Here is a 25,648-nt window from a genome sequence, read left to right as displayed (position 1 = left end):
TTGAGGCCTCTTCCTTGGGCTCCACTTTTCTATCCTGGGTGGTAGGTGTGGACACTGGCTCTGCCCTGAGGCAATCTTCTGCAGGTTCTAGGGCTTGGGGGTGGAGTCAGATTTGGGACCTTAAGGCTCTTTTCTACTATGTGGTTCCCGGTTCCCTCCGAGGAGGGTCTCCTTTTGCTGGGGGATGAGTTTTCGTATCTCTGTATGAGTGTGACTTGGGTGCGCTTAACCCCAAAGTTCCGTTCCACATGTCTTTGGGTCCATCAGATCTTTCTTCCTGAAGTTTCCTTCCTCTTGGGTACCTTCTGCTAAAATTATTATCATTATTATTATTTTTTTTTTTTGAAAAAGAGAGCCTTTGTCTCTATTCTTGCATTTTCTTGACATTCTTATCAACTGTTGTGATAAAGATGGTATTTTCCATTCCTTTATAACCTCAGGTACACTATCACAAATAATTCCAGCACAAAATGTTATGTGCTGGAATGTACTTATATGAATGACGAGAAAATCAGCGTTGAATGTAATGAAACGCCATTTTCTGGGTGAGACCCAGGGGCTCCCCCAGAGCTATCCAGGCTGATATGCAATATATTAGACTTTGGCATCAGTGTGAATGGAGTTCATAGGCCTACCGGGGACCACGAGCCAGAACCTGGTACCCTCAGAGAGGCATGAGGAGTAATGGCCTATAGAATAGCACATGTGATTTGAAACATTCTAAGTCTGCCATTGACCGTGTCAGGCACCCAGAAAAGTAAACATCCCAAAACAAACCTCTATTCTGGTTGAAACTACTACTGAAAATCAAACAAGTGAACAGAATTCCCCAAAGAAAAACTAGCAAACGAGTATGACGTCACCACTTGCCGCGCCACTATCTGCGCAGCTCCCCTCTCCCCAGCAGGGAGGGGGGAGCTGGTGGCTGAGTGGACAGCATGCTGGACATGTAATCCTGTGGACTGTTGTTCGATTCCCGGCGCCGGCGAGAAACAAAAATAGGCAGTTTCTTTCACTCTGATGCCCCTGTTACCTAGCAGTAAATAGGTATATGGGAGTTAGACAGCTGTTACGGGCTGCTTCCTGGGAGGTGTGTGTAATTACCTAAGTGTAATTACCTAAGTGTAGTTACAGGATGAGAGCTACGCTCGTGGTGTCCCGTCTTCCCAGCACTCTTTGTCATATAACGCTTTGAAACTACTGACGGTCTTGGCCTCCACCACCTTCTCACTTAACTTGTTCCAACCGTCTACCACTCTATTTGTGAAGGTGAATTTTCTTATATTTCTTCGGCATCTGTGTTTAGCTAGTTTAAATCTATGACCTCTTGTTCTTGAAGTGCCAGGTCTCAGGAAATCTTCCCTGTCGATTTTATCAATTCCTGTTACTATTTTGTATGTAGTGATCATATCACCTCTTTTTCTTCTGTCTTCTAGTTTTGGCATGTTTAATGCTTCTAACCTCTCCTCGTAGCTCTTACCCTTCAGTTCTGGGAGCCACTTAGTAGCATGTCTTTGCACCTTTTCCAGTTTGTTGATGTGCTTCTTAAGATATGGGCACCACACAACAGCTGCATATTCTAGCTTTGGCCTAACAAAAGTCATGAACAATTTCTTTAGTATATCGCCATCCATGTATTTAAATGCAATTCTGAAGTTAGAAAGCATAGCATAGGCTCCTTGAACAATATTCTTTATGTGGTCCTCAGGTGATAGTTTTCTATCTAGAACCACCCCTAGATCTCTTTCTTTATCAGAATTCTTTAAAGATTTCTCACATAATATATAGGTTGTGTGGGGTCTATGTTCTCCTATTCCACATTCCATAACATGACATTTATTAACATTAAATTCCATTTGCCAAGTGGTGCTCCATCTACTTATTTTGTCCAGGTCTTCTTGAAGGGCATGACAATCATCTAAATTTCTTATCCTTCCTATTATCTAAGCATCATCAGCAAACATGTTCATATAATTCTGTATACCAACTGGTAGATCATTTATGTACACAATAAACATCACTGGTGCAAGAACTGAACCCTGTGGTACTCCACTTGTGACATTTCTCCATTTCGATACATTGCCTCTGATTACTGCCCTCATTTTTCTATGTCAGAAAATTTTTCATCCATGATAGAAAGCTTACCTGTCACCCCTCCAATATTTTCCAGTTTCCAGAACAACCTCTTATGTGGAACTCTGTCAAAAGCCTTTTTTAGGTCCAGATAGATGCAGTCAACCCAACCATCTCTTTCCTGTAATATCTCTGTGGCTCGATCATAGAAACTGAGTAAATTCGATACACAGGATCTTCCAGATCGAAAACCATACTGTCTGTCTGATATTATATCATTTCTCTCTAGGTGTTCTACCCATTTAGTTTTGATTAGTTTTTCCAATACTTTCACTATTACACTTGTCAATGATACAGGTCTATAATTGAGGGGGTCTTCCCTGCTGCCACTTTTGTAGATTGGAACTATGTTAGCCTGTTTCCACACGTCTGCTACGATTCCTGTACACAGGGATTCCTGAAAGATCAGGTGAAGTGGAATGCTGAGCTCAGATGCACATTCTCTCAGAACCCATGGTGAAACGCCATCTGGGCCAGCTGCTTTGTTCTTACCGAGCTCCTTGAGCATTTTTTCCACTTCGTCTCTAGACACCTCTATGTGCTCTATGTTGTTCTCTGGAATTCTTATTGTATCTGGTTCCCTAAAGATTTCACTTTGTACAAACACACTTTGGAACTTTTCGTTTAGTGTTTCACACATTTCCTTTTCATTTTCCGTGAATCTATTTCCCATTTCCAACCTCTGAATATTATCCTTTACCTGCAATTTGTTGTTTATGAATTTATAGAATAGACCTGGTTCTGTTTTACATTTGTCTGCAATCCCTTTTTAAAATTTCTTTCTGCCTCTCTCCTCACTGCCGTGTAGTTGTTTCTCGCAACTTTGTATCGCTGGTATGTTTGGGGGTTCGGCCTCTTCCTGTATCGATTCCATTTTTGTGTCTTTTGGTCTCTAGCCCTCTCGCAATTTCTATTGAACCAATCCTGTTTCCTAGTTCTGCATCTCTGTTTTGGTATAAATTTTTTTGTGCCTTTATCATATATTTCACAAAACTTGACATACATCTCATTCACTTCCTTGCCTAGCATCAAGTCTGTCCAATTATACTCACTAAAAAAATTTCTAAGGTCACCATAATGTCCTCTCCTAAAGTCTGGTTTTTCAACTGCTTCAACCTCCTTATTTTCTTCCAGCTTATAACGCATTGCCTACTTTATTCCCAAAAAGACATGGTCACTTTTACCCAAGGGAGGAAGGTACTGAAAGTCAAATATCTCTTCCTCCTTCCTGGTAAATAATCAAATCTAGCATGGAGGGAACATCCCCTTCCCTCATCCTCGTAGCTTGTTTAACATGTTGATACAAGAATGTTTCCAGGATGAGGTCTACAAATTTACAGGTACAAAAATCTTCTGTTTTAGCTTCATATGCTTCCCAGTCTATGGATTTCAAGTTGAAGTCACCGACTATCAACAGTCGTGATCTATCGTTATCCGCTCTCACTATAATCTCTCTCATTATTGTTATAAGACCTTCACGTTTACTATCTAGCTCCTCCTTTGACCATGTGCTGCTTGGCGGTGGACTATATGCATTTATTATCATTAGTTTATCATCCTCATGGCAGATCTCTAGTGCTATTATGTCAACTTCTTGTGGATTGGCAGTCATTATTTCATTCACCTTTAGGTGTTCTTTTACCAGCACAGCAACGCCACCGCCTTTCCTAATTTTTCTGTCCCGTCTCCAAATTGAGTAGCCCCTTGGGAATATGACCTCATTTAAAATTACATCTTCAAGTTTTGTCTCCGTGAGTGCAACAATGTCTGGTGTCTGCAGCTGTATTACATCACTTAACTCCAGTATCTTCGATCTCACTCCATCTATGTTGGTGTATGCAATCTTCAGGAACTTGTTCCCCCTCTCCTTATTCTTCACTCCCCCTCTCTCTATTGATTTTGTTGGTTTGCTTTTATGTACCACTTTACTGGTTTGCCTACCCCTATCACTTTGTAGAAAAAAGAATTTATTTCTTCTTCATTCCTGCTCTCATTTAAATGTTTTGCCTCGGCGAGGTTCAGTTTCAGCTTCTCTCTATCTTCTTTTGAAAGATCTCGTCTTAACGACCACCCTTTCCCATCCTCATCACTTTGTAATTTTCTAGCATTCCTTAGTACTTCTTCCATCTGTTTGGCACCGTTTAGGGTGATCCTCAAAGGTCGATCTTTCCCTTTTACGTACCTGCCTATTCTCCTGTAGTCGCACACATTCTCTATGGTTGTAAGACCTTCCACGAGGCCAACAATTTTATCTACTACTTTAGCTTCTTCTACAGCTCTTTCTGACCTAGATGTTATCGCCTTTTCTTTGCAGCCAAAAATGATCAGGGACTTACTCCGATCAACTGTGTTTTGCACCAACTTCGGGTTAGATGCCAATTCTTTTCTCATTTCCAGCCTAATGTTTGTTTTATCTTGGTTGCTGCAGTGTTTGACTTCCTTTACTGCTTCTTCTATTTTTTCCTTCTCCTTGGCCACTTGTGCATAAGTGAGTTGCATATCTTTCTTGCACTGTTCTATATTTCTTGCACTGTGTGTGTGTGTGTGTGTGTGTGAAAAAAAATTAGTAGTAGTTAGTAAGAGTTGATTGATTGACAGTTGAGAGGCAGACCGAAAGAACAAAGCTCAACCCTGCAAGCACAACTAGGTGAACACAACTAAGTGAATACAGAGCGATCACTGCGCCAATCAGACGAAATCGGGTCTGAAGGCGGTGACGACCCAGAAACTAGCACCAGCAGCCTACTATGACAAGAGGAACCCCGAGCCCAGGCACGACCCATCCAGGAGTTACTCCCCCCCCCCAGGACCCCGAAGGACCAACAGGTCCGATAACAGACAACAACTAGAAGAAGCTACTTGCAGAAACTGCCCAACCACAGACTCCGCAAACAGCAAAGGACAAAATGGCGACGAAAACTGAAAAGCCAGGGCCCAGGCAGATTCCAACGAGAAACCGAGCACAACTAACCGACATGCAAGACACAAAGCAAAAATCTGTGACACCGCATCCCGCAGGACCGGCGCAAACAGCTCCAGCAGTGCACACGATGCTCACACCACTGAGACCAAGGCACCAGACCCAGGAACGGCCCCAAGCGCCTCCACATCCCCCTGAAACCAATCCGAAGACAGCTCCAGGAGGGGTGAAAAAAACCCAAGATTGAAACAAAACGTTCGGGACACGGAACCAAACACAGGGAGTTGCCGACACCAAATCCAACTCGTACGCAAAAGGGGGGAAGAAAATCCCACTCAGCCCCGCTCGGAGGGTAGGAAAACCCAGGCGGAGTCCAACTGGGCACAAAGCCCCCAAGTCAGCAGACCACGAGCGCACAAGCCCTCAGCCACAAGTGCAGCCGAACGGGAGGAACCTGCACGTGAAGCTCAACCACACCAACATCCCGCTGACGGGCAGAGGCGAACAAACACACATTGTATTTCATGAATAAACCCCCCCCCCCCCCCCAGGGAAACCTGGACCACTGTCAAAGCCTTGTGCCACTCAAGCGTGCAGTACAACAGAAAGTACTCCAACCATCCAACGACAACACAGGGTAGTCCCGCTAACCAGGACAATTCCAGAACCTCATAACGAACCCAGTATGGAGATGAAGACCCAAATTTGATCGAAGACGGATTCATTAGAGAGGCATAATCCAGGTTGCTCAGGAGGAAAGCTGCAATGGCTGCCCACACCTCAGTCGGCGAGATGCGGGAAGCTGAAAACCTTCGGAAGGACAGAACCGACGGAACCGATGGACCCGAAGGGACACGGAACCGAACACGGGGAGTTGCTGACACCAAATCCAACTCATACACAGAAGGGGAGAAGAAAACCCCACTCCATGTAACAGTAAGCCCTGCTTGGAGGGTAGGAAAACCCAGGCAGAATCCAACAGGGCCCAAAGCCCCCAAGTCAGCCCCGGGAACCATGACATCAGGACCCGGGGCCGAGTCGTCCCCCAAAGTCTCGGCCTCTAAAGAAAAGGCCGGTGCAGCCGTGGAAGCTGGAAGGAAGGGGGGGCCCACTGATTAGACCCAAAAGCTTTGGCAGGGAGAACCGACCCAAATGACTCTGTCGCTACTCTGGAAGGGGCTCCCCCCCCCCCCCAAGACTGCACTAGTCTCAAGCCCATCTAAACACTGCCCTGACCCCGAAACCCTCAGATGGTTTGGAGCCAGATGCAGGGGGAGGGGGGAATGAGGACCAGACCGAACCACAGCTGGGGAAAGACAAGGGGGGAAGCGGACGAAACCTACGCTGAAGCGACCAACACCCCCAAGTCCGGATCCCTCTAACCAAAACGGGGCAGCCTCTGGGCTTCCTGGGAAGCAAGCAACCTAGTGCGTTGCAACAACCAAAACTTAACGTGTAACTCCTGCACTGCCCATACCCGACCGAATAAAGTCATCAGTGGACTGGGCAAACTAAGTCACAAACAAGCAACAAAACTTGCAGGACTCCGAGTCGAAGGTGTCACTGACCCAGCAGAGAGCATGACAGAGGCAAAAAACAAAGAGTCACCATGAGACAGGGGACAGAACAACCCTCAAACTGGCACAAAGCAAGGGGGTGGACTCAGGGGTCACATCCAACAGACTCATGTGCCCCCATGGGGATTCCCAGGGTCATGAGACGGAACTCACTTTCAGGGAAGCCCAGGCAGGATACTGCTAACCAGCGCCCAAGTTTACCAACAAATTTCTAAAAGCTGAACCCCTGGGACATGTCCACTCATGGGGGCCTAACAGGAGGGTACCACCCAGAACACACAGAAATCTAAGGTATAGATAGGGGGCAACAAACCAAAGGCAGACCCCCCCCCCCATCAGGCAGGAAAACAAAAACAAAAGAAAAAACCCCGCAAGAGGACAATGTACCCAGGGGGAACAGAGCCGGCAGCCATTATAGGTGATAACTAGCTGTGCAGTACCCTGCTCCCCTACCAGTACAAACTACCCCTTACCCTAAGGTAAACAAGGGAGGAGGAAAACCTCCCAGCACACTCAGGGTGGTCAATTACCAAGCAGCAAAAGACAAACAGAGGTAGACCCTAAGGTGACTTGTGGAAGATGGCTCCAAGCCCAAAGGCCAGTACTTAAAGGGCACCTAGAGAAGGTGACCCTAGGCACAAGCAGCCCGAGTACTTGGGAAATTACTCCTGGCTCGTGCACCACCAGAGAAGATTCACCCCCACACCACAAAGCACAGAGCAGAGGACAAATCAGGAGCCAGAGCCACAGCAACCAATGCCATTCACATCAGCTGAAGAGCTGAAGGTATGGATTGCGGTGACCGCCCCCAGACAGTTGCCGGCGCCAAGTCTGGGGCTCCCCTTCCCTCTCTAGGGGAGGGGGAAGCCGAGCAGACGGCGGCGCGGAAAGTGGTGACGTCATGCTCGTTTGGTTTTCTTTGGGGAGTTCTGTCCACTCATTTGACTTTCAGTAGTATGCTCGTTTGCTTTTCTTTGGGGAGTTCTGTCCACTCATTTGACTTTCAGTAGTATTTTCAACCAGAATAAGGGTTTGTTTTGGGATGCTTACCTTTCTAGGTGCCTGACCTGGTCGATGGCAGACACAGATTGCTCCAAATCACATGTGCTATTCTATAGGCCATTGCTCTATGTGCCTCTCTGAAGAGGGGGGTCAGGTTCTGGCTCGTGGTCCCTGGTAGACCTATGTACTCCATGCACACTGACTGATGCCAAAGTCTAATATATTACATATCAGCCTGGATAGCTCTGGGGAGCCGAAGGGGCTTCCCCCAGAAAAATACTTATTAGGGGAAAATCCAGCACTGAATATAATGAGACACTTCTTTCTGGATGACTTCCGATGGTTCCCAAAAGCTACCTTGCCAAGATTGCTCTCAACTACTGTACTAGGTCACATTAGTCATGACCTAATAGGGACCAGAAGCAGAACCTGGCAACCCCTCACAGAGGTACAGAGGGTAGGCAACACTTCAACATCCTACTGGGAAAGTATTAAGAAAGTCAGTGCACCTATACAGACCACTGCTGGGTTCAAAAGTACTGTACCAAAGCATAAAAAATTTGGCAAGCAAACTTCCCCAAACTGTGTAAACAAATGATCCTCTCAAAACTGACATGAACTCATTAGCATCAATCCCCAACCACCAGGGGGCCAGAAGTCCCTCCGAGGACTCCCAAGTCAGTTCTGGAGCAGATATGAAAACCCACAATCACCAACTGACAATCCTGGAAGGAAGGGAGGGAGGGAGAGAACCACTGGGATTCATCCAGAATGAATCATTTCATTACATTCAACACTCCATTTTTGGGGGGAGCCCCTTGTGGCTCCCTGAAGCTAAACACAGGGTGCTAACCAAGGGTCTTACCAGGGAGGAGACATAGCAGGCACTATGGAGAAGATGAGACAACTGGGCAGGATTCATGGCCCAAGGCAACACAGGCATGATGAGGCCCAAGGAACATTAACCCTTAAAAAACTCTAATTGCTTGAGAGCAATTGGCCCAAATGCTGCAATTGCCTGGAGATGATTTAAACAGTGCATACCTGGAGAGAGGTCTCGGGAGTTCTTCTACTCCCCGAGCCCGGCCTGAAGCCAGGCTCGACTGCATCATAAGAGTACACTGCACATACCAAGATCTCTCAGTTGATGGGTGGTGTGTAAATTGAGAAAAGTCGTTTGTTGGTATATCATAAGAATCAAAACTTGTGCATGGTAACCTGTATGGCAAATGGACACCTAAATCCTCTAACGAGTGTCAGTCATCTTGAAAAAATCACAGCATGCTCCATGGGCATGAATAGGCTAAGTTTCAAGTGAGGAACCATAGCTCATGAACGCGCATCTAGTTCCCAGTCACCGATGGGTTGTGCGATTGAAAAATCCCTCACAGATGATGAAGTATGTGACATACTGTATCAAGAGGACCTTCATAGTTATGTTTGTCGGAAAATCCGACACCATTTAATATATCATACAGACAGATAATAATTTCTGCTGTATTACCAACAAGTTACCCATAGAAAACGTAACTTGTAGTGGAATTACCGTCTAAAGAAAACGGGATATCATCACCACATACTATTATAATTCACCAGCTATTATGGTGGGAATTATTCTTAAATACATTAGTCTTTGGACTTTACCATCATAAAAACATCTTATATAAATTAACTTAATTATCAATATTAAAGTAGAGTAAATGTGACCCTTCTATCACTTTCTGAAATCTGGACAAAGTAGGCCAGGCGTCAGTGGGGAAGGAGGGCAGCCATTGTTGTGTCACCTCCGAGACGTGTGGAGCAAATTTAGCTCCTATCATATCTGGACAATGTCGGCCAGTAACGTCAATAGAATGGAGTGTTAAACAGCCATGGTTTATACTAGACCAGAGGCTCACACGGGAGCAAATTCGGCTCCTGTTAATTTTACTTGGACGTAGTGTTATGGAAACCAAAGGTACCATTGTCAACACGCTGTCTACAATTTCAAGTTAAGTGTCTATCCGAAACCCGTTTATCATTCATTTATGGCCATTAATGTCAGGATATAGGGTGACCCGGTTAGATCACCTGGAAGCCTCAAACTAAAGGTAATTAAGCCAGGTCTCAATGTTCCATATAGTGTTTTCTCTGAAATACTTGTCATATAATAGGATTCTGGCTTCACAGTTAGCGCCCTTTTGACAGGTCAAGACGAGGAAGAGTTTGTGCACCAGTTACTGGGTGATATGGAAGCTACCTCAAAGAGGATAATTTGGTGTCTACACCCTAGTTATACCTGGTGGACTAACCTGCTGTACTATAAGATAAGGAACCTCATCAATGTATGTAGCTATTTCTGTAGTTTGATTGGCTGCATATATATTAATTTAATAACCCCCCCTAATGTGTAGAGGATCGATTTGTGAGATTATGAGATTATTGCAGAAATACAGTCCACTTATCATTATACAAATTGCTATCGAAGTATATAAATTAACGTAAATATAAATTCATATAAATTAAATAAATATAAATCTCACAGGTCGGTACCCACATTATTTGGACCTTCGGAACCGGAATATTCGGTCCTATGAACCCACATTTGGTCATCTTAGTACCGGATGAACCAGTTAACCAGTGGATTCATTAAATATACTAGTGCAGTGTTATTTAAACAAAGCCAGCAGTCAAGACGGCAGCGTAGCCTCGAGGGAGCTCAGGAGCCTCCCTCAGCCCAGTTCAGCTTCGTCAGCGGTTTCATGCACACCCACAGATATTTGGTGGCGTGTTATTTCGTGAAATGACAGCGCTAATATAGAATCCAGCCAAATTAGTGACTGTGTCTTCGCGATATTGTTCACGGATTTCGTGGTGTTACATTTCGCGAGAGATTATCCACGAATTTTGTGGACTTTATTTCGCGAGGTCACTAATAATATTTAATACTTCTAGATAATATTAGAAGTTTCATAGAGGCTAATTAAGAGGCTATTATCAATAATTGTGTATATTATTTCTCCAAATAGAGAATTATTTAATATAAATTGCACTAGTGTTCACAATATAATATTTACTAATTGCCAACCCACAACAGGGTAGGATATTACCATTGATTAGTTGAACTATTATCGTTCATCCTAGTCCCATTATTACCATAGTCAGTTGTACTATATTGAATAACCTAGCACCATTAATGAATGGTCCAGACCCTATTTTGGGTGTAATTTTTATCAACTCGAGTTGAGTTGTATATATAATAATTTACTTATGATCATTACACCTTTGAGTGATTAATTAGTGTCTCTACCATCCTAGGGTGATATAGAAGAGCTAACCTAAAGGTACTTCCAGTGACACTGGTTTATCACTCAAATCATTAGTGTGGATGATTGTATATATATAATGTGTATTAATTTTAAGTGCTAACCTCTAGTAGAGGTAGGATTATTGCCTAGTGAGTTCAGAATTTACCCTAGGCTACCATTAGAGCTTGTTCAGTATTATGAGCAGCCCAAGTACAAGTCCCACAAGGCTTCACCAACGAGCCAGTATGGATAATGCAGGGAGAATGAAAAGAACCCTTGCAGGTCTTAAAGGCCACTTAACAAGACAGATCAAGAAATGTGAAGATTTGTCACAACAATCTCAAGTTGATTATGCTGACCTGGAAAGCTATTATCAAGCAGCTGCAGGTAAATTTGAGCAAATCAAATGCCAAATGGCTGTCCTTGTGGGGACAGACTACTACCATCGATTCATCGGTAGCCCTACTAAATATCAGGGTATAACCATGTTAAACTCTGCAGGAGGTAAATTACTCTCAGGCCCAGTATCAAGCCTGAGGAGACCTATGCCTGCAGATAAACAATACCAGTAGAAAACTAAATTTGTCAGCTGATTATATTTCTCCAGTAGCATTATACTAAGGAGATTACAGCTGACTATACCAACAGAGGTTGATGTTAGTATCATCATTTGTAGCTGAAGATGAGTTCATGAGGCCTCAGTGGCAAATCAGTGAACAGTAGCCTAAAACAGCTACAAGTCACTGCGACCAATGTCACTGAACCCACTGCAGTCTCAGAACTATACTTTACTTTAATGATGAGCTATTCAATCCTCTGAATCAATTAACTAAATTAAACCCTAATAAATCTGATGACTGATTTGATACATTTATTATTTAATCAAGATGTATTCCATGGGCCTCAGTGTTTATATATCAGTGACCAGTTACCTGAAGAAACTTCAAGTTATATCTAATGTCACTGATCTCACTGCAGTCCCTGAATCATACTTGACTGTAGTACTTGATCACATCCAGTCTTCTGGGTTAAATAATATGTAATAAGGCTTGAATATTAGCCTTTCAAGAGTTGACAGGGAAATGAAATCGCATTAGACTTCTAACCCCTGCAACTCTAGTACGGGACATCCGTCCTGTACGAACAGACACACAAATGTGTGATTACTAACTACTAACATCAAATTAATCTAATAATTCGAAGGAGGAGTATCGGTGTTCGTCTGTTCTAATTAGGACTTCGACCCGTGAGCAGCCCCCTGGGGAATTATGTCGGAAAATCCGACACCATTTAATATATCATACAGACAGATAATAATTTCTGCTGTATTACCAACAAGTTACCCATAGAAAACGTAACTTGTAGTGGAATTACCGTCTAAAGAAAACGGGATATCATCACCACATACTATTATAATTCACCAGCTATTATGGTGGGAATTATTCTTAAATACATTAGTCTTTGGACTTTACCATCATAAAAACATCTTATATAAATTAACTTAATTATCAATATTAAAGTAGAGTAAATGTGACCCTTCTATCACTTTCTGAAATCTGGACAAAGTAGGCCAGGCGTCAGTGGGGAAGGAGGGCAGCCATTGTTGTGTCACCTCCGAGACGTGTGGAGCAAATTTAGCTCCTATCATATCTGGACAATGTCGGCCAGTAACGTCAATAGAATGGAGTGTTAAACAGCCATGGTTTATACTAGACCAGAGGCTCACACGGGAGCAAATTCGGCTCCTGTTAATTTTACTTGGACGTAGTGTTATGGAAACCAAAGGTACCATTGTCAACACGCTGTCTACAAATTCAAGTTAAGTGTCTATCCGAAACCCGTTTATCATTCATTTATGGCCATTAATGTCAGGATATAGGGTGACCCGGTTAGATCACCTGGAAGCCTCAAACTAAAGGTAATTAAGCCAGGTCTCAATGTTCCATATAGTGTTTTCTCTGAAATACTTGTCATATAATAGGATTCTGGCTTCACAGTTAGCGCCCTTTTGACAGGTCAAGACGAGGAAGAGTTTGTGCACCAGTTACTGGGTGATATGGAAGCTACCTCAAAGAGGATAATTTGGTGTCTACACCCTAGTTATACCTGGTGGACTAACCTGCTGTACTATAAGATAAGGAACCTCATCAATGTATGTAGCTATTTCTGTAGTTTGATTGGCTGCATATATATTAATTTAATAACCCCCCCTAATGTGTAGAGGATCGATTTGTGAGATTAAGAGATTATTGCAGAAATACAGTCCACTTAACATTATACAAATTGCTATCGAAGTATATAAATTAACGTAATTATAAATTCATATAAATTAAATAAATATAAATCTCACAGGTCGGTTCCCACAATGTTGATGACATAAGACCTGATAATGACCTAAAACAACGATCGAATATGTGCGATACAAACATAGATGAGGACAAATCAGTGTCCAGTATGCAGATCACACCATTGCCACTGCTGCATCCCAGGTTAACACCACTACCACGGAGTTCCATATCACCCTCGTGCCCTCTGCCATTCCTGAACTCCGTGAATATGTGGAAGATGACTTTTTTCTGGAGGTTCAGTGACATGGGGTCTGATACTAGTAGCAGCAGCTCTTGTAGTGTTACTAGACAGAGTTTTGCAGTGTTAGCAACTCACCCTGCGAAGCGACAGCATGTGTCCAGCCATAGGGACAATATCTAATGGAACACCACAAAAACACAGTTGACTCTAAAATGCATTACTGGACTACTATGGTGTTAGTAATAAATTGGTGCATGTCTGAAATTGCATGCTATAAACCTGCTCAAAGTAAGGTCGGCTGTACTATATACTGGTACAATAAAAAACATAGAATATACTATAATGAAATGCCCTTTTCTGGGTAATTGCTCAGTAGCTCCCTAGTGCTTAAAGCCCAGGGTATCAAAGAGCCTCCCACTCATACCAAGGCCCCTGAGACTTGTGGGACTTATTGAAAACCAGGATCAGAATCTGGGGAGCATGGGGATCAGAGTTAGGACTCAAAGCTCAAACAAAGTACCCAGAAAGTCCTCGGCAAAGCAGAACTGCTGCTCACAATAAAGGATGAGAATTAAGAAAACAACCAAACAACCCTTGGGCCAAATCTCCCAGTGGCTTGCATATGGCAGCCAAAATTGCCCTGGGTCTTAGTGCACCACCACCACCCTCATTCATGTGCCACCTGAAGTGTGCAGCCCCATGAGGATAAAGCAGTTTGGGATTGGGCCAACTACTAATGGACTACCCACAAAAATATATTTTATTACATTCAACACTATATTTTTGGACTAGCCCCCCCTCAGGATCTCCTTGGTTCTTACAATTGACTCTTGTTGAGGAGAATAACTTTACTGAAAGGGAACATAGCACTATATTGTATTAGAACAGAATGATTGAAATGGGCTTACCCATAGAAGAAATGGGCAGAAGACCAGGGCTTCAGAAGATGCATATCAGCAGCACGAGGCCTGCATCCATGCCATAAAAACTCGGTGAGGACACATGATATGCAACAAGAAACAAGCTGGGAACTGGCTGCCCAGACCATTAAAGAATGAGTAGAGATGCCAGGCTCAAGATAAGCATTTTCAGTTATTGAACCCCAAACCACCATTTTGGTGACAAAGGAGGGTTTATAGACCCATGGACAAGAATCGCTGAACACAACTTGAGCTCAAACTTGACTGAAGGTGTAAAACACTAATACACGAGTCAGGGCCAGACATCATATACACATACATTAACATATAACTAACGAATATACTAGACTTCCCATTAGCAGTCTTCACTTTGGCAAGCAAGTCTCAAGACCTACCCAGTTGTGGGGCATCTCAAATGAAGCTGATTCAGAAGAGGACACTCAAACCCCTCAAAATTAACTTTGGTGAAGAAAGCAAATTGCAAACGAACCACCAGGAAGGTGAATCCAGAAATTTAAGTCACACCAAAATAATAAGACAGACATACAGTGTATGTAGTACAAAATAAAGAGCAGTCCCTTATGACACAGTATGTCACAAGGAAAACCAACCACTACTTAGCTCAGCATAGCAAGCAAATGAACTTGGGAAGAAAGGAACAGTCTGGATGCTACCAGGATTATGAGTGAGGTATGTGGCTGAATGATACCCCAGCCACATGCAAGGGTTGTTTACCTCTTGCCCAACCATCATTCATCTTTTTTCTTAATTTAATGCCTTAAGAACAATGGCCTTTTGTTTCACTTGTGACTTTCTAAAAAATTTCCTGGGATTGTGATGTTCTTTGATCCTAATCCTTCTTTCGCCTATGAGACAGCCAGATCCTGGTCCTGGGGCCAGATTCACGAAGCAGTTACGAAAGTACTTACGAACGTGTACATCTTTTCTCAATCTCTGGCGACTTTGGTTACATTTATTAAACAGTTTACAAGGATGAAAACTTCCCTATCAACTGTTGTTATTGTTATAAACAGCCTCCTGGTGCTTCAGAGCTCATTAACTGTTTAATAATTGTAAACAAAGCAGCCAAAGATTGAGAAAAGATGTACAGGTTCGTAAGTGCTTGCGTAACTGCTTCTTGAATCTGGCCCCCCTGGTTCTCAGAAGGTCTTTGCTAGTCTCAGAGGCCTGGTATGATTGGAAGGCTTCATGGTACTACATGTAGTGTCTTAAGCTTTAAAGAACTACCATGAGGACTACCCAAGAAAACACTTTAAGTAATTACAACAAATACCACATTAATAAAAGTTTCATATAAGTATAAATAGTTAGCACAAATACAAATACAGTATACAATACTGTATCTCATTTTCAATACAGAACATGATAGGCTACTTACTGGACTAAGTATGTATGTCTTGTCATGCCGGTCTTGTATTGTCATCAACTCTTGATCATTTGATTCCAAACGACCTTTACAAAATAATAATTACTTTCAAAAACAATTACTGTACATGTCAAATATGATATGCCATCATCTTTGCTAATCAAACCAGTAATGAATAAAATATTCAAACAATAAAATAGAAGACAAACTTTTAATTCAGATGAATCTTATATTTTTTTTGTAATGGATGAACAAGAGCAAAATATTATGGTAATTGCCTGCTTGGGGGAAAATAATATATAGAAAACTAATATAGAAATAGCAGAGAACATTATAGCATTATTCTGACACAATGAGCATTGAATGTAATGAAAAGCCAATTTCTGGGTGAGCTCTGGTGGCTCCCAGAAGCTATAAGCTAAAATGGTTACCTCCACTATGTCACATCAGCCGTAGAGTTCTAGAGGCCTATTGGGGACCAGAGTTGTGAATCTGGCCCCAGAACCTAGGGCCAAATTCACGAAGCAGTTACGCAATTACTTACAAACGTGTACATCTTTCCTCAATTTTTAACGGCTTTGGTTACATTTATTAAACCAGTTTAAAAGCATGAAGACCTCCCAATCAACTGTTGTTATTGTTATAAATAACCTCCTGGTACTTTAGAACTCATTAACCGTTTAAAAATTGTAAACAAAGCCGCCAAAGATTGAGAAAAGATGTATAGTTCCATAAGTGCTTGCGTAACTGCTTCGTGAATCTGACCCCTGCCCTCCCCCCCCTCACAGAGGTGCAGGGAACAGTGACATTTATTCTCACCTCCATACCAAGGAAGGCATCCAGAAAAACCAATGTTGAATGTAATGAAACACCATTTTCTGGGTGAGCCCCGGAGGCTCCCTGGAGCTATTGGGCAAATATCTGATACATTAGACCAGGGCTTTAGTCAATGGGAGTTCTGCCTACCAGGGAGTTACCTTATCTGCCATCGACCGAGGTTAGGCACCCAGAAAGGTAGGCATAACAAAACAGATCCCACAAGGTAAGAAAATTGCAAACAAAAGCCGAACAGAGAGGTAGAACTCCCTCAATTCTCAAGGAAACAAGCGAACATCACGCCACGCTGTCGTGTCTCTCATCCACACAGCTTCCTCCTTCCCCCGGGACGGGTAACAGCAGAGCCCTGGACCCCACCCACGCTAGCTACCCAGCAACTCCAGTTCGATGGCTAAGCATCAAAACAGTGCAAAAACCGCCGACCGGAGGGAGGGAGTGTGACAGGGAGCCTCCGGGGCTCACCCAGAAACTGGCGTTTCATTACATTCAATGCTGGTTTTCTGTGGGGACCCCCTTCGGTTCCCTGGAACTACATAACCAAAGATAACGAAAAGAGGGACATACCGGGAAGCAGCCGCCACACATTTCTCAACTCAAGGACGAGACAACTAGCAGCAATCTGCGACCCAAAGCCACACACAAACACCCAGGACCTGGAATGTCGACCAGTGAATGGGTTGGCAGGACCCTATTCAACCTCCAAAATCCCCACGCCTGAAGAGCAGCCCAAGACATAGTGCCGAAGATGGCAGCTAAAGCAGCACCCTTAAAAACGTCATGGCCACGAGGATAGACCACAGGCTGGCCAGACGTAATAATCCTGTGGACGACCTGGGAGACCCAAGCTCTGGAACAGGAAATGAGTGAAACCGGATCAACACAAAGCACATCCCTGGCCACAGAAGCCAAGGTGTGCAGGTAACGGCAAAGAGCCACAACCGGACACAACACATGATGCACCCCCGGCCTGACCAACCAAGCATCAATGACCCAAGGAGCCCTCCGGAAAGCAGCTGTCACGTTCTTCACCAGATAAGAAGGCTGCAACCGAACAAATCGACTACCAAGACCAAAAGAGCAGAAACCCCTCTGCACAACGGGGTTTCTGCTCATTCAAAACGTGTTTCTGCACATTCAAAAGGTGACACCCCTAGGGTCAACACTTGCATCAGAGGAGCTCCAGCATATTCAACAATCCTAAGTATTGTAGTACACGTTGATGATAGTGAGTGGTGTCCCAGAGTACATAACGGTATAGTGCTTTTGAAAAATAGGTGAGATAACAGTTATGTGCTAAGGGAAGTGAAAAATCAGATGAGAAAAAGTTGCCCTAGTGTTTCCAGTGCAGAGAACAACATTCAAGATGGCCGCTGGCAAGAGGAAATACAAAGCAGAGCTTGATTTTGTGGGATTCAATGAAGAAAGCATTGATATAACCAGTCTATACAACAAGTTGGTAAAATTAGATACTATAGTGAACTCTCCTGTAGAAATAATTAGTAAATTGAAAGAAAGTAATGACCATTTGAATAGCAAAGTTTTATGTCTTGAGGGTTTAGTGAAAGACTTGTGCAAGGATAAGAATCAATTGGAAACAAATTGCAAAGCCATGGAAGAAGAAAATAACCTCTTAAAAATAGCTATGGAAGAAGTTAAAGTAAATTTAAACATACCAGTAATTGACTACAATAGGTTAAGTAAGGAAATTCAACAGGAGAAACAGCTTTTGTCAGCACAGATGGAGGAAGTTATAAAGGGAATAGAACAGTGCAAGAAAGATATGCAACTCACTTATGCACAAGTGGCCAAGGAGAAGGAAAGAATTGAAGAAGTAGTAAAGGAAGCCAAACACTGCAGCAACCAAGATAAAACAAGCATTAGACTGGAAGTGAGAAAGGAATTGGCATCTAACCCAAAGTTGGTGCAAAACACAGTTGATCGGAGTAAGTCCCTGAAATTTTTGGTTGCAAAGAAAAGGAGATAACATTTAGGTCAGAAAGAGCTGTAGAAGAAACGAAAGTAGTAGATAAAATTGTTGCCTTGTAGAAGGTCTTACAACCATAGAGAATGTGTGCAACTACAGGAAAATAGGCAGATACGTAAAAGGGAAAGATCGACCTTTGAGGATCACCCTAAACGGTGCCAAACAGATGGAAGAAGTACTAAGGAATGCTAAAAAATTACAAAGTGATGAGGATGGGAAAGTGTGGTCGTTAAGACGAGATCTCTCAAAAGAAGACAGAGAGAAGCTGAAACTGAAACTCGCCGAGGCAAAACGTTTAAATGAGAGCAGGAATGAAGAAGAAATCAATTCTTTTTTCTACAAAGTGTTAGGGGTAGGCAGACCAGTAAAGTGGTACATAAAGGCAAACCAACAAAATCAATAGAGAGAGGGGGAGTGAAGAATAAGGAGAGGGGAAACAAGTTCCTGAAGATTGCATACACCAACATAGACGGGGTGAGATCAAAGATACTGGAGTTAAGTCATGTAATACAGCTGCAGACACCAGACATTGTTGCACTCACGGAGACAAAATTTGAAGATGTTATTTTAAATGAGGTCATATTCCCAAGGGGCTACACAATTTGGAGACAGGACAGAAAAATTAGGAAAGGTGGTGGCGTTGCTGTGTTGGTGAAAGAACACCTAAAGGTGAAGGATATAATGACTGCCAATCCACAAGAAGTTGACATAATAGCACTAGAGATCTGCCATGAGGATGGTAAACTAATGATCATAAATGCATATAGTCCACCGCCAAGCAGCACATGATCAAAGGAGGAGCTAGATAGTAAATGAGAAGGTCTTACAACAATTATGAGAGAGATTAGAGCGAGAGCGGATAATGATAGATCACGACTGTTGATAGTCGGTGACTTCAACTTGAAATCCATAGACTGGGAAGCATATGAAGCTAAAACAGAAGATTTTTGGACCTGTAGATTTGTAGACCTCATCTGGAAACATTCTTGTATCAACATGTTAAACAAGCTATGAGGATGAGGGAAGGGGACGTTCCCTCCATGGTAGATTTGATATTTACCAGGAAGGAGGAAGAGATACTTGTATTTGACATTTCAGTACCTTCCTCCCTTGGGTAAAAGTGACCATGTCTTTTGGGAATAAAGTATGCAATGCATTATAATCTGGAAGAAAATAAGGAGGTTGAAGCAAACTGAAAAACCTGACTTCAGGAGAGGACATTATGGCGACCTTAGAAATTTTTTTAGTGAGTATAATTGGACAGACTTGATGCTAGGCAAGGAAGTGAATGAGATGTATGTCAAGTTTTGTGAAATATATGATAAAGGCACAAAAAAATTTATACCAAAACAGAGATGCAGAACTAGGAAACAGGATTGGTTCAATAGAAATTGCGAGAGGGCCAGAGACCAAAAGACACAAAAAACCAGTGTTGAATGAAATGAAACGCCATTTTCTGGGTGAGTCCCGGAGGCTTTCCAGAGCTATCCAGCCTGAATGGATATGTATAACTTTCTGGCATCAGTCAAAATGCTAGGAGTTCTTGCCTACCGGGGACCACAAGCCAGAACCTAGCTCCCTCAGAGAGGCACGAGGAGCAATGGCCTATAGAAACCCCCTTGTGGTTGGGAGCATTCTATGTCTGCCATCGACCGGGATAGGCACCCAGAAAGGTAGACGCCCCAAAACAAACCCCTATTCTGGTGAAAATATTGCTACCGAAAGCAGAATGATTGGACAGAACTCCCCAAACAAAATTATTAAACTAGCATGACGTCATCAGGTCGCCGCGCCACCGTCTGCGGAACCCCCCCCCCCCCTCCCCGGAAGGGGGATGGGGGAGCCCCAGACCCTCCACGCCGGCAATCCAACTGGCAGTTCTTAGGCTGGATGTCAAAATATGCAAAAAACGCCGCCGACCGGAGGGAGGGAGGGATGCCGGGGAGCCTCCGGGACTCACCCAGAAAACCAGCGTTGAATGTAATGAAACGCCATTTTCTGGGTGAGTCCCGGAGGCTCCCCGGAGCTATCCCAGGCTGATATGCTAATGTCAGACTTTGGCATCAGTCATGTGTATGGAGTTCTTAGGCCTACCGGGGACCACGGCCAGAACCGGGCCCCCTCAGAGAGGCAAGGGGAGCAATGGCCTATAGAAGCCCCCGTGTAGTTGGAAGCATTCTATGTCTGCCATCGACCGGAACAGGCACCCAGAAAGGTAAGCGCCCCAAAACAAACCTCTATTCTGGTTAAAATTGCTACCTAAAACCGAACTAGTGGATAGAACTCCCCAACCGAAAACAAGCAAACTAGTGTGACGTCACACACTGCCGCGCCGCTGTCTGCGCAGCTCCCCCCTCCCCGGGAGGGGGAAGGGGGAGCCCCAGACCCCCCGCGCCGGCTACCCACACCTCAGTTCTTGAGGCTGGATGTCAAAAACGCGAAAAACCGCCGACCGGAGGGAGGGAGGGATGCCGGGGAGCCTCCGGGACTCACCCAGAAAATGGCGTTTCATTACATTCAACGCTGGTTTTCTGGGGGGAGCCCCGTCGGCTCCCCGGAGCTAACTACCCACAGACAGAAAAAGAGGGACTTACCCGGGAGGCGGTCGTCGCTCACCCCTCAACTCGAAGCCGAGACAACTGGCTGCAACCGCCGACCCAAAGCAACACAGGCCCGACGAGGCCCAGGGACATTCACAAGGTAACGAGCAGCCAGGACCCTGTTCGACCGCCAAAATCCCCGCGCCCGAATATCAAACCAAGACATATTCCCAAAGACGGCAGACCGGACCGCGAACTTACGAACGTCATGGGCACGGGGATAGATCGCAGGCTGGCTGGACCTAATAACCCTGCGGACGACCTGAGAGACCCGAACCCGCGAACAGGGAAGAAGGGAAACCGGATCAACCCACAGCGCGTCCCCGGACACAGAAACTGTGGCGCGCAAATAACGGCGAAGCGCCGCAACCGGACAGACAAGGAGCTAAGACGACGTCAGCCTCAAGAACTGAGGTGTGGGTAGCCGGCGCGGGGGGTCTGGGGCTCCCCCTTCCCCCTCCCGGGGAGGGGGGAGCTGCGCAGACAGCGGCGCGGCAGTGTGTGACGTCACACTAGTTTGCTTGTTTTCGGTTGGGGAGTTCTATCCACTAGTTCGGTTTTAGGTAGCAATTTTAACCAGAATAGGGGTTTGTTTTGGGGCGCTTACCTTTCTGGGTGCCTGTTCCGGTCGATGGCAGACATAGAATGCTTCCAACTACACGGGGGCTTCTATAGGCCATTGCTCCCCTTGCCTCTCTGAGGGGGCCCGGTTCTGGCCGTGGTCCCCGGTAGGCCTAAGAACTCCATACACATGACTGATGCCAAAGTCTGACATTAGCATATCAGCCTGGGATAGCTCCGGGGAGCCGACGGGGCTCCCCCCAGAAAATGGTGTTTCATTACATTCAACGCTGGTTTTCTGGGGGGAGCCCCGTCGGCTCCCCGGAGCTACCTTACCACAGATAAGGAAAACAGGGAAGGAACCGGGAGGCGGACGCTACGCGCCCTAACCTAAAAACCAAGACCACAGACAAAACAGACCAAAACGAGAAGGAAAGAGACCACCCAGGCCAATGACCAAGATGGCACCAGAACTCAAGAGCAGGCCAGAGGGGAATAACGCCCAGGACAGCAAGCAGAATGGGACAGAAGGAACCGCAACACCGAACGCAAGTAAGAGCGGCTCCGCCAGCACCACCCAATACGGGGTGACAGGACACAAATCTAGACGACGGTCCTGGAACAACCCCAAAGGGAAGACAAGCCAACCCTATAAAAGACCGAAGGACCCTTCGCAGTGATAGGAAAACCGGAAGGACCATCAGGAAAACCGGAAGGACCTTCAGGAAAACCACACACCACCCCTGAGACGAAACACGCAGGTGGGAGACCAACAACGAACCTACCAGTGCCGACACAAACGACGAGAAACGAGCACTACGAACGAAAGCGCAAAACGCGAATAGAAAAACAGCGACCCCGCAACCCAAAAGAGCAACATAACCAGCTGCAGCAGGGAAGAATGACACACGCGTCCCTGAGGCATCCTAGAGGAGAACTACCCAGGACGTGAACCACAGGAAAGCAAACACACCCGGTCCGGAAAAGGAACAAAGAAAAACCGGAGCCAGGACTGGAACCCAGCGACCGGGTCCAAGTAAAGGAACCAGGAAGGCAGGAACTGCAGACCGAAAGGCCACAACCCCCCCACAGACAGCGCAACACCTACGCCTGCAAGAAGTCACACAGAAAATCGCAGGAACTCGGTACCAAAACAGAACTAAAGACAGGGACAAAGGAGTCACTGAAGACACACACAAGGTGACCAAAACAACACTCCACACCAAACACCCCTGTTAGGAGCCAACGACGCAATCCCGCCAAGTGGGGAAGAATAAACAAGGATGGAGCAGAGACCAAGGGTGGTGGAGCGAGTAGATTATCCCAATAAGATACTCACTCCAAACGCAGTTGCCTAACGAGAGAAGCAAAGCTCTACGTAGTACCAAGTATGGAACACAAACCTTTCCTTACTTCCAGTTAATATTCCTGCCTACCTGTGGAGAATGGTGAGGTGTTGCCCGAGCATATAAGCAGTAGAGTAGCGGATAAAAACTAGTCTACCTGCAAGTGTGGTCTAGAACAGACACTCGCGAGATACTGTACCGACTCCCAGTGTGCTTAACTCGCACCATCACCCGCTAAAGTATCACCTGCATACTACTGTATACGCAACAAAATATTTAGTCTCACAGTGTTTGTGTTGATCGTCACCAAACTTAACGAAACAACAGAACTGGGACAGTGGCACATGCCACCCTTGTGGCACACTGTGGACACGAAAGAATGGGCAGAAAAGGAATCAGTGTAGATTCAGTGAAGACCTGAAGAAAGACCAGCACGGTAAGAGGTTCGGTGATTCGCGGAAGTAATTACCACGGAACGCGGTGGTGGGGCCCCACAATTGGAGCAAGCGTGGGTTGGATATGTATATGAGTGGGAAAGGGTGGTAAGAAATAGGAGCAGGCTCGTACGGGCCAATAGGCCCTCTGCAGTTCCACTGTTCTCATGGCAGTATGTTCGTATGCACAAGGGGACACAAGAGGAAGATGAGTACCCAAAGGAGCCACAGACACGAAAAAGAACCTGAACAATGTCAGAGAGGAAAGGAAGTGGAAAGCACTAGGAAGCTACGTGGTGGAGGCAGACCCCACCCACAGGAGCAAACATAGAGAAGACAGAGCCCAGGAGGCTCAGGAAACTGCACAACCGTCAACTGACAGGAGAGGCAGGGCCCAAGAGCCAGAGTTCAACCCCCGCAAGCACCCCCCAAAAAGCGAGAACCAGCACCTGGCCGATAGAGGCGCTAGACATAATAACCTCACCTACAGAGCAGACACACGACCGTGCCACAACACAGGCAAGCCAAGGAACATACCAGGAGCAGCGCTAACAGCGCGCCTGAAAGCCATGCATGCTTGAGGCAGTAGGCATTGTATGTACCATTACCTGAATAAAATTTGGAAGTCTAAGGACAAATACATCCAGAGGCGCACGCCCCGCAGAAGACGGAGCAGTACAGAGGGGAAGGAGGAGACGCCATGCCGAGCCATCCCACACCCGGAAGCAGAGGAAGAACGAAGTGACGCCCCCAGATATAAATCCAGAACACCCTCAGCATCCAAAGGGCTACGACTGAAGGGAGAAAACGAGCAAGAAGCCATAGAAAACCGCGAGAAACGACGCGAACACACGAGCACACCGCCCATAAACAAAACGTACACCATGGCCCCAGCACACGAGGTACAAAACGCACCACCCGTCCCTCAGGTGGCGTAGCTCATACACCAGGTGGACACACATATTGTACACACACAACGTACAGACACATCGTAAACACACATCGTACAAACACCAGGAAGGCACGTGTAACGAAGACGAAGAATGCCGAAACTGGGAGTAGAGACGAAGCGAAAACGAAGCGAAAGAAAACAGAGGATGGAAGGCAACCAACGAGGCTGACAAAAGACCAGAGGGAAACCACATCGGAAATCAACAGACATTCCAATATTATTGGAAGGTACGAAGAGACACGTGAACCAACGAGAACCACGACAAGCACCCCTGAGCAAGGGACACGCAGGGACAACGATACAAAGTGGTTTAGGCATTGTATGTACTAGGTAATATATAAATCCATCAACGCGTGTTTCACACTTTGTATGAATGTACCTTACCTAAATAAACATTAAATTTTTTTTTTCCTGAACAGTATCGCAACATAAGAGCGAAGAAGGTAAGGAAAAGGGGGCGAAACACACACCCAGAAACGATGGGACCGACAAACCCAAAGGAACACGGAACCGAACCCAGGGAGGGGTACACCCGAAAACAACAGGAACACAGAGGGGGAAGGAACAACTCCACTCTGAGGAACTGCCAGCCCCTCACCAAAGGTACAAGGACTCAGGAGGGGCAAATGGGGCCGAGGCGCCCTCAGGCAACCCCTCCCGAACCCCGGGAACCTCGACGGCATGACCCGGGGCCGAGCCGCACCCCCAAAGCCCCAGCTTGACAAGGAAAAGCCGGGGCAGCCGTGCAAACACTAAGGAAGGGAGTCCACTGGTCAGACCCATACGGCACGGCTGGAGGAACCGACTCGAATGCCTCCACCGCCACCCCGGAAGAGGAAACCCCCGAGACCGCCCGAGTCTCAACTCAACCAGACCCCGCCCGGGAGGCGGAAACCATACACCCTAAACACAAAACAAAACAACTGGCAACACCGAACGACCCTGTGGAAGACCTGGGAGACCTAAACCCCGGAATAGGGAAATAGGGAACCCAGGGATCCCAAAGCACATCCAGGGACACAGAAGCCGAGGTGCTCAAAGAACAGCGGAGAGCCGCACCTTAACACAGCACATGATGCACCCCCAGCCGAACCAACCAAGCATCAACAACCCAAGGACCCCTCCGGAAAACAGCAGACACATCTCTCGCCAGAAAAGGAGGATATGGCTGCAATCAAA

General features: G+C 45.4%; 1 protein-coding gene across 2 annotated transcripts in view; it reads right to left on the bottom strand.

The window, feature by feature from the left end:
- ProRS-m (prolyl-tRNA synthetase 2-like protein, mitochondrial) overlaps nucleotides 1-25,648 on the bottom strand; it is a 114,631-nt gene that overhangs the window by 55,854 nt on the left and 33,129 nt on the right. For both annotated transcript variants that reach the window (XM_045738548.2, XM_045738547.2), the window contains one exon: nucleotides 15,768-15,841. In XM_045738548.2, coding sequence (XP_045594504.2) covers nucleotides 15,768-15,841 — 74 coding nt within the window. The remainder of the gene's footprint in view (nucleotides 1-15,767; nucleotides 15,842-25,648) is intronic.

The sequence above is a fragment of the Procambarus clarkii genome, chromosome 43 (genome assembly GCF_040958095.1).
Source record: "Procambarus clarkii isolate CNS0578487 chromosome 43, FALCON_Pclarkii_2.0, whole genome shotgun sequence".
In the NCBI taxonomy this organism is placed as follows: Eukaryota; Metazoa; Arthropoda; class Malacostraca; order Decapoda; family Cambaridae; genus Procambarus; species Procambarus clarkii.
The sequence above is the reverse complement of the archived record's forward strand: the minus strand, read 5'-3'. Positions and strand labels throughout refer to the sequence as shown.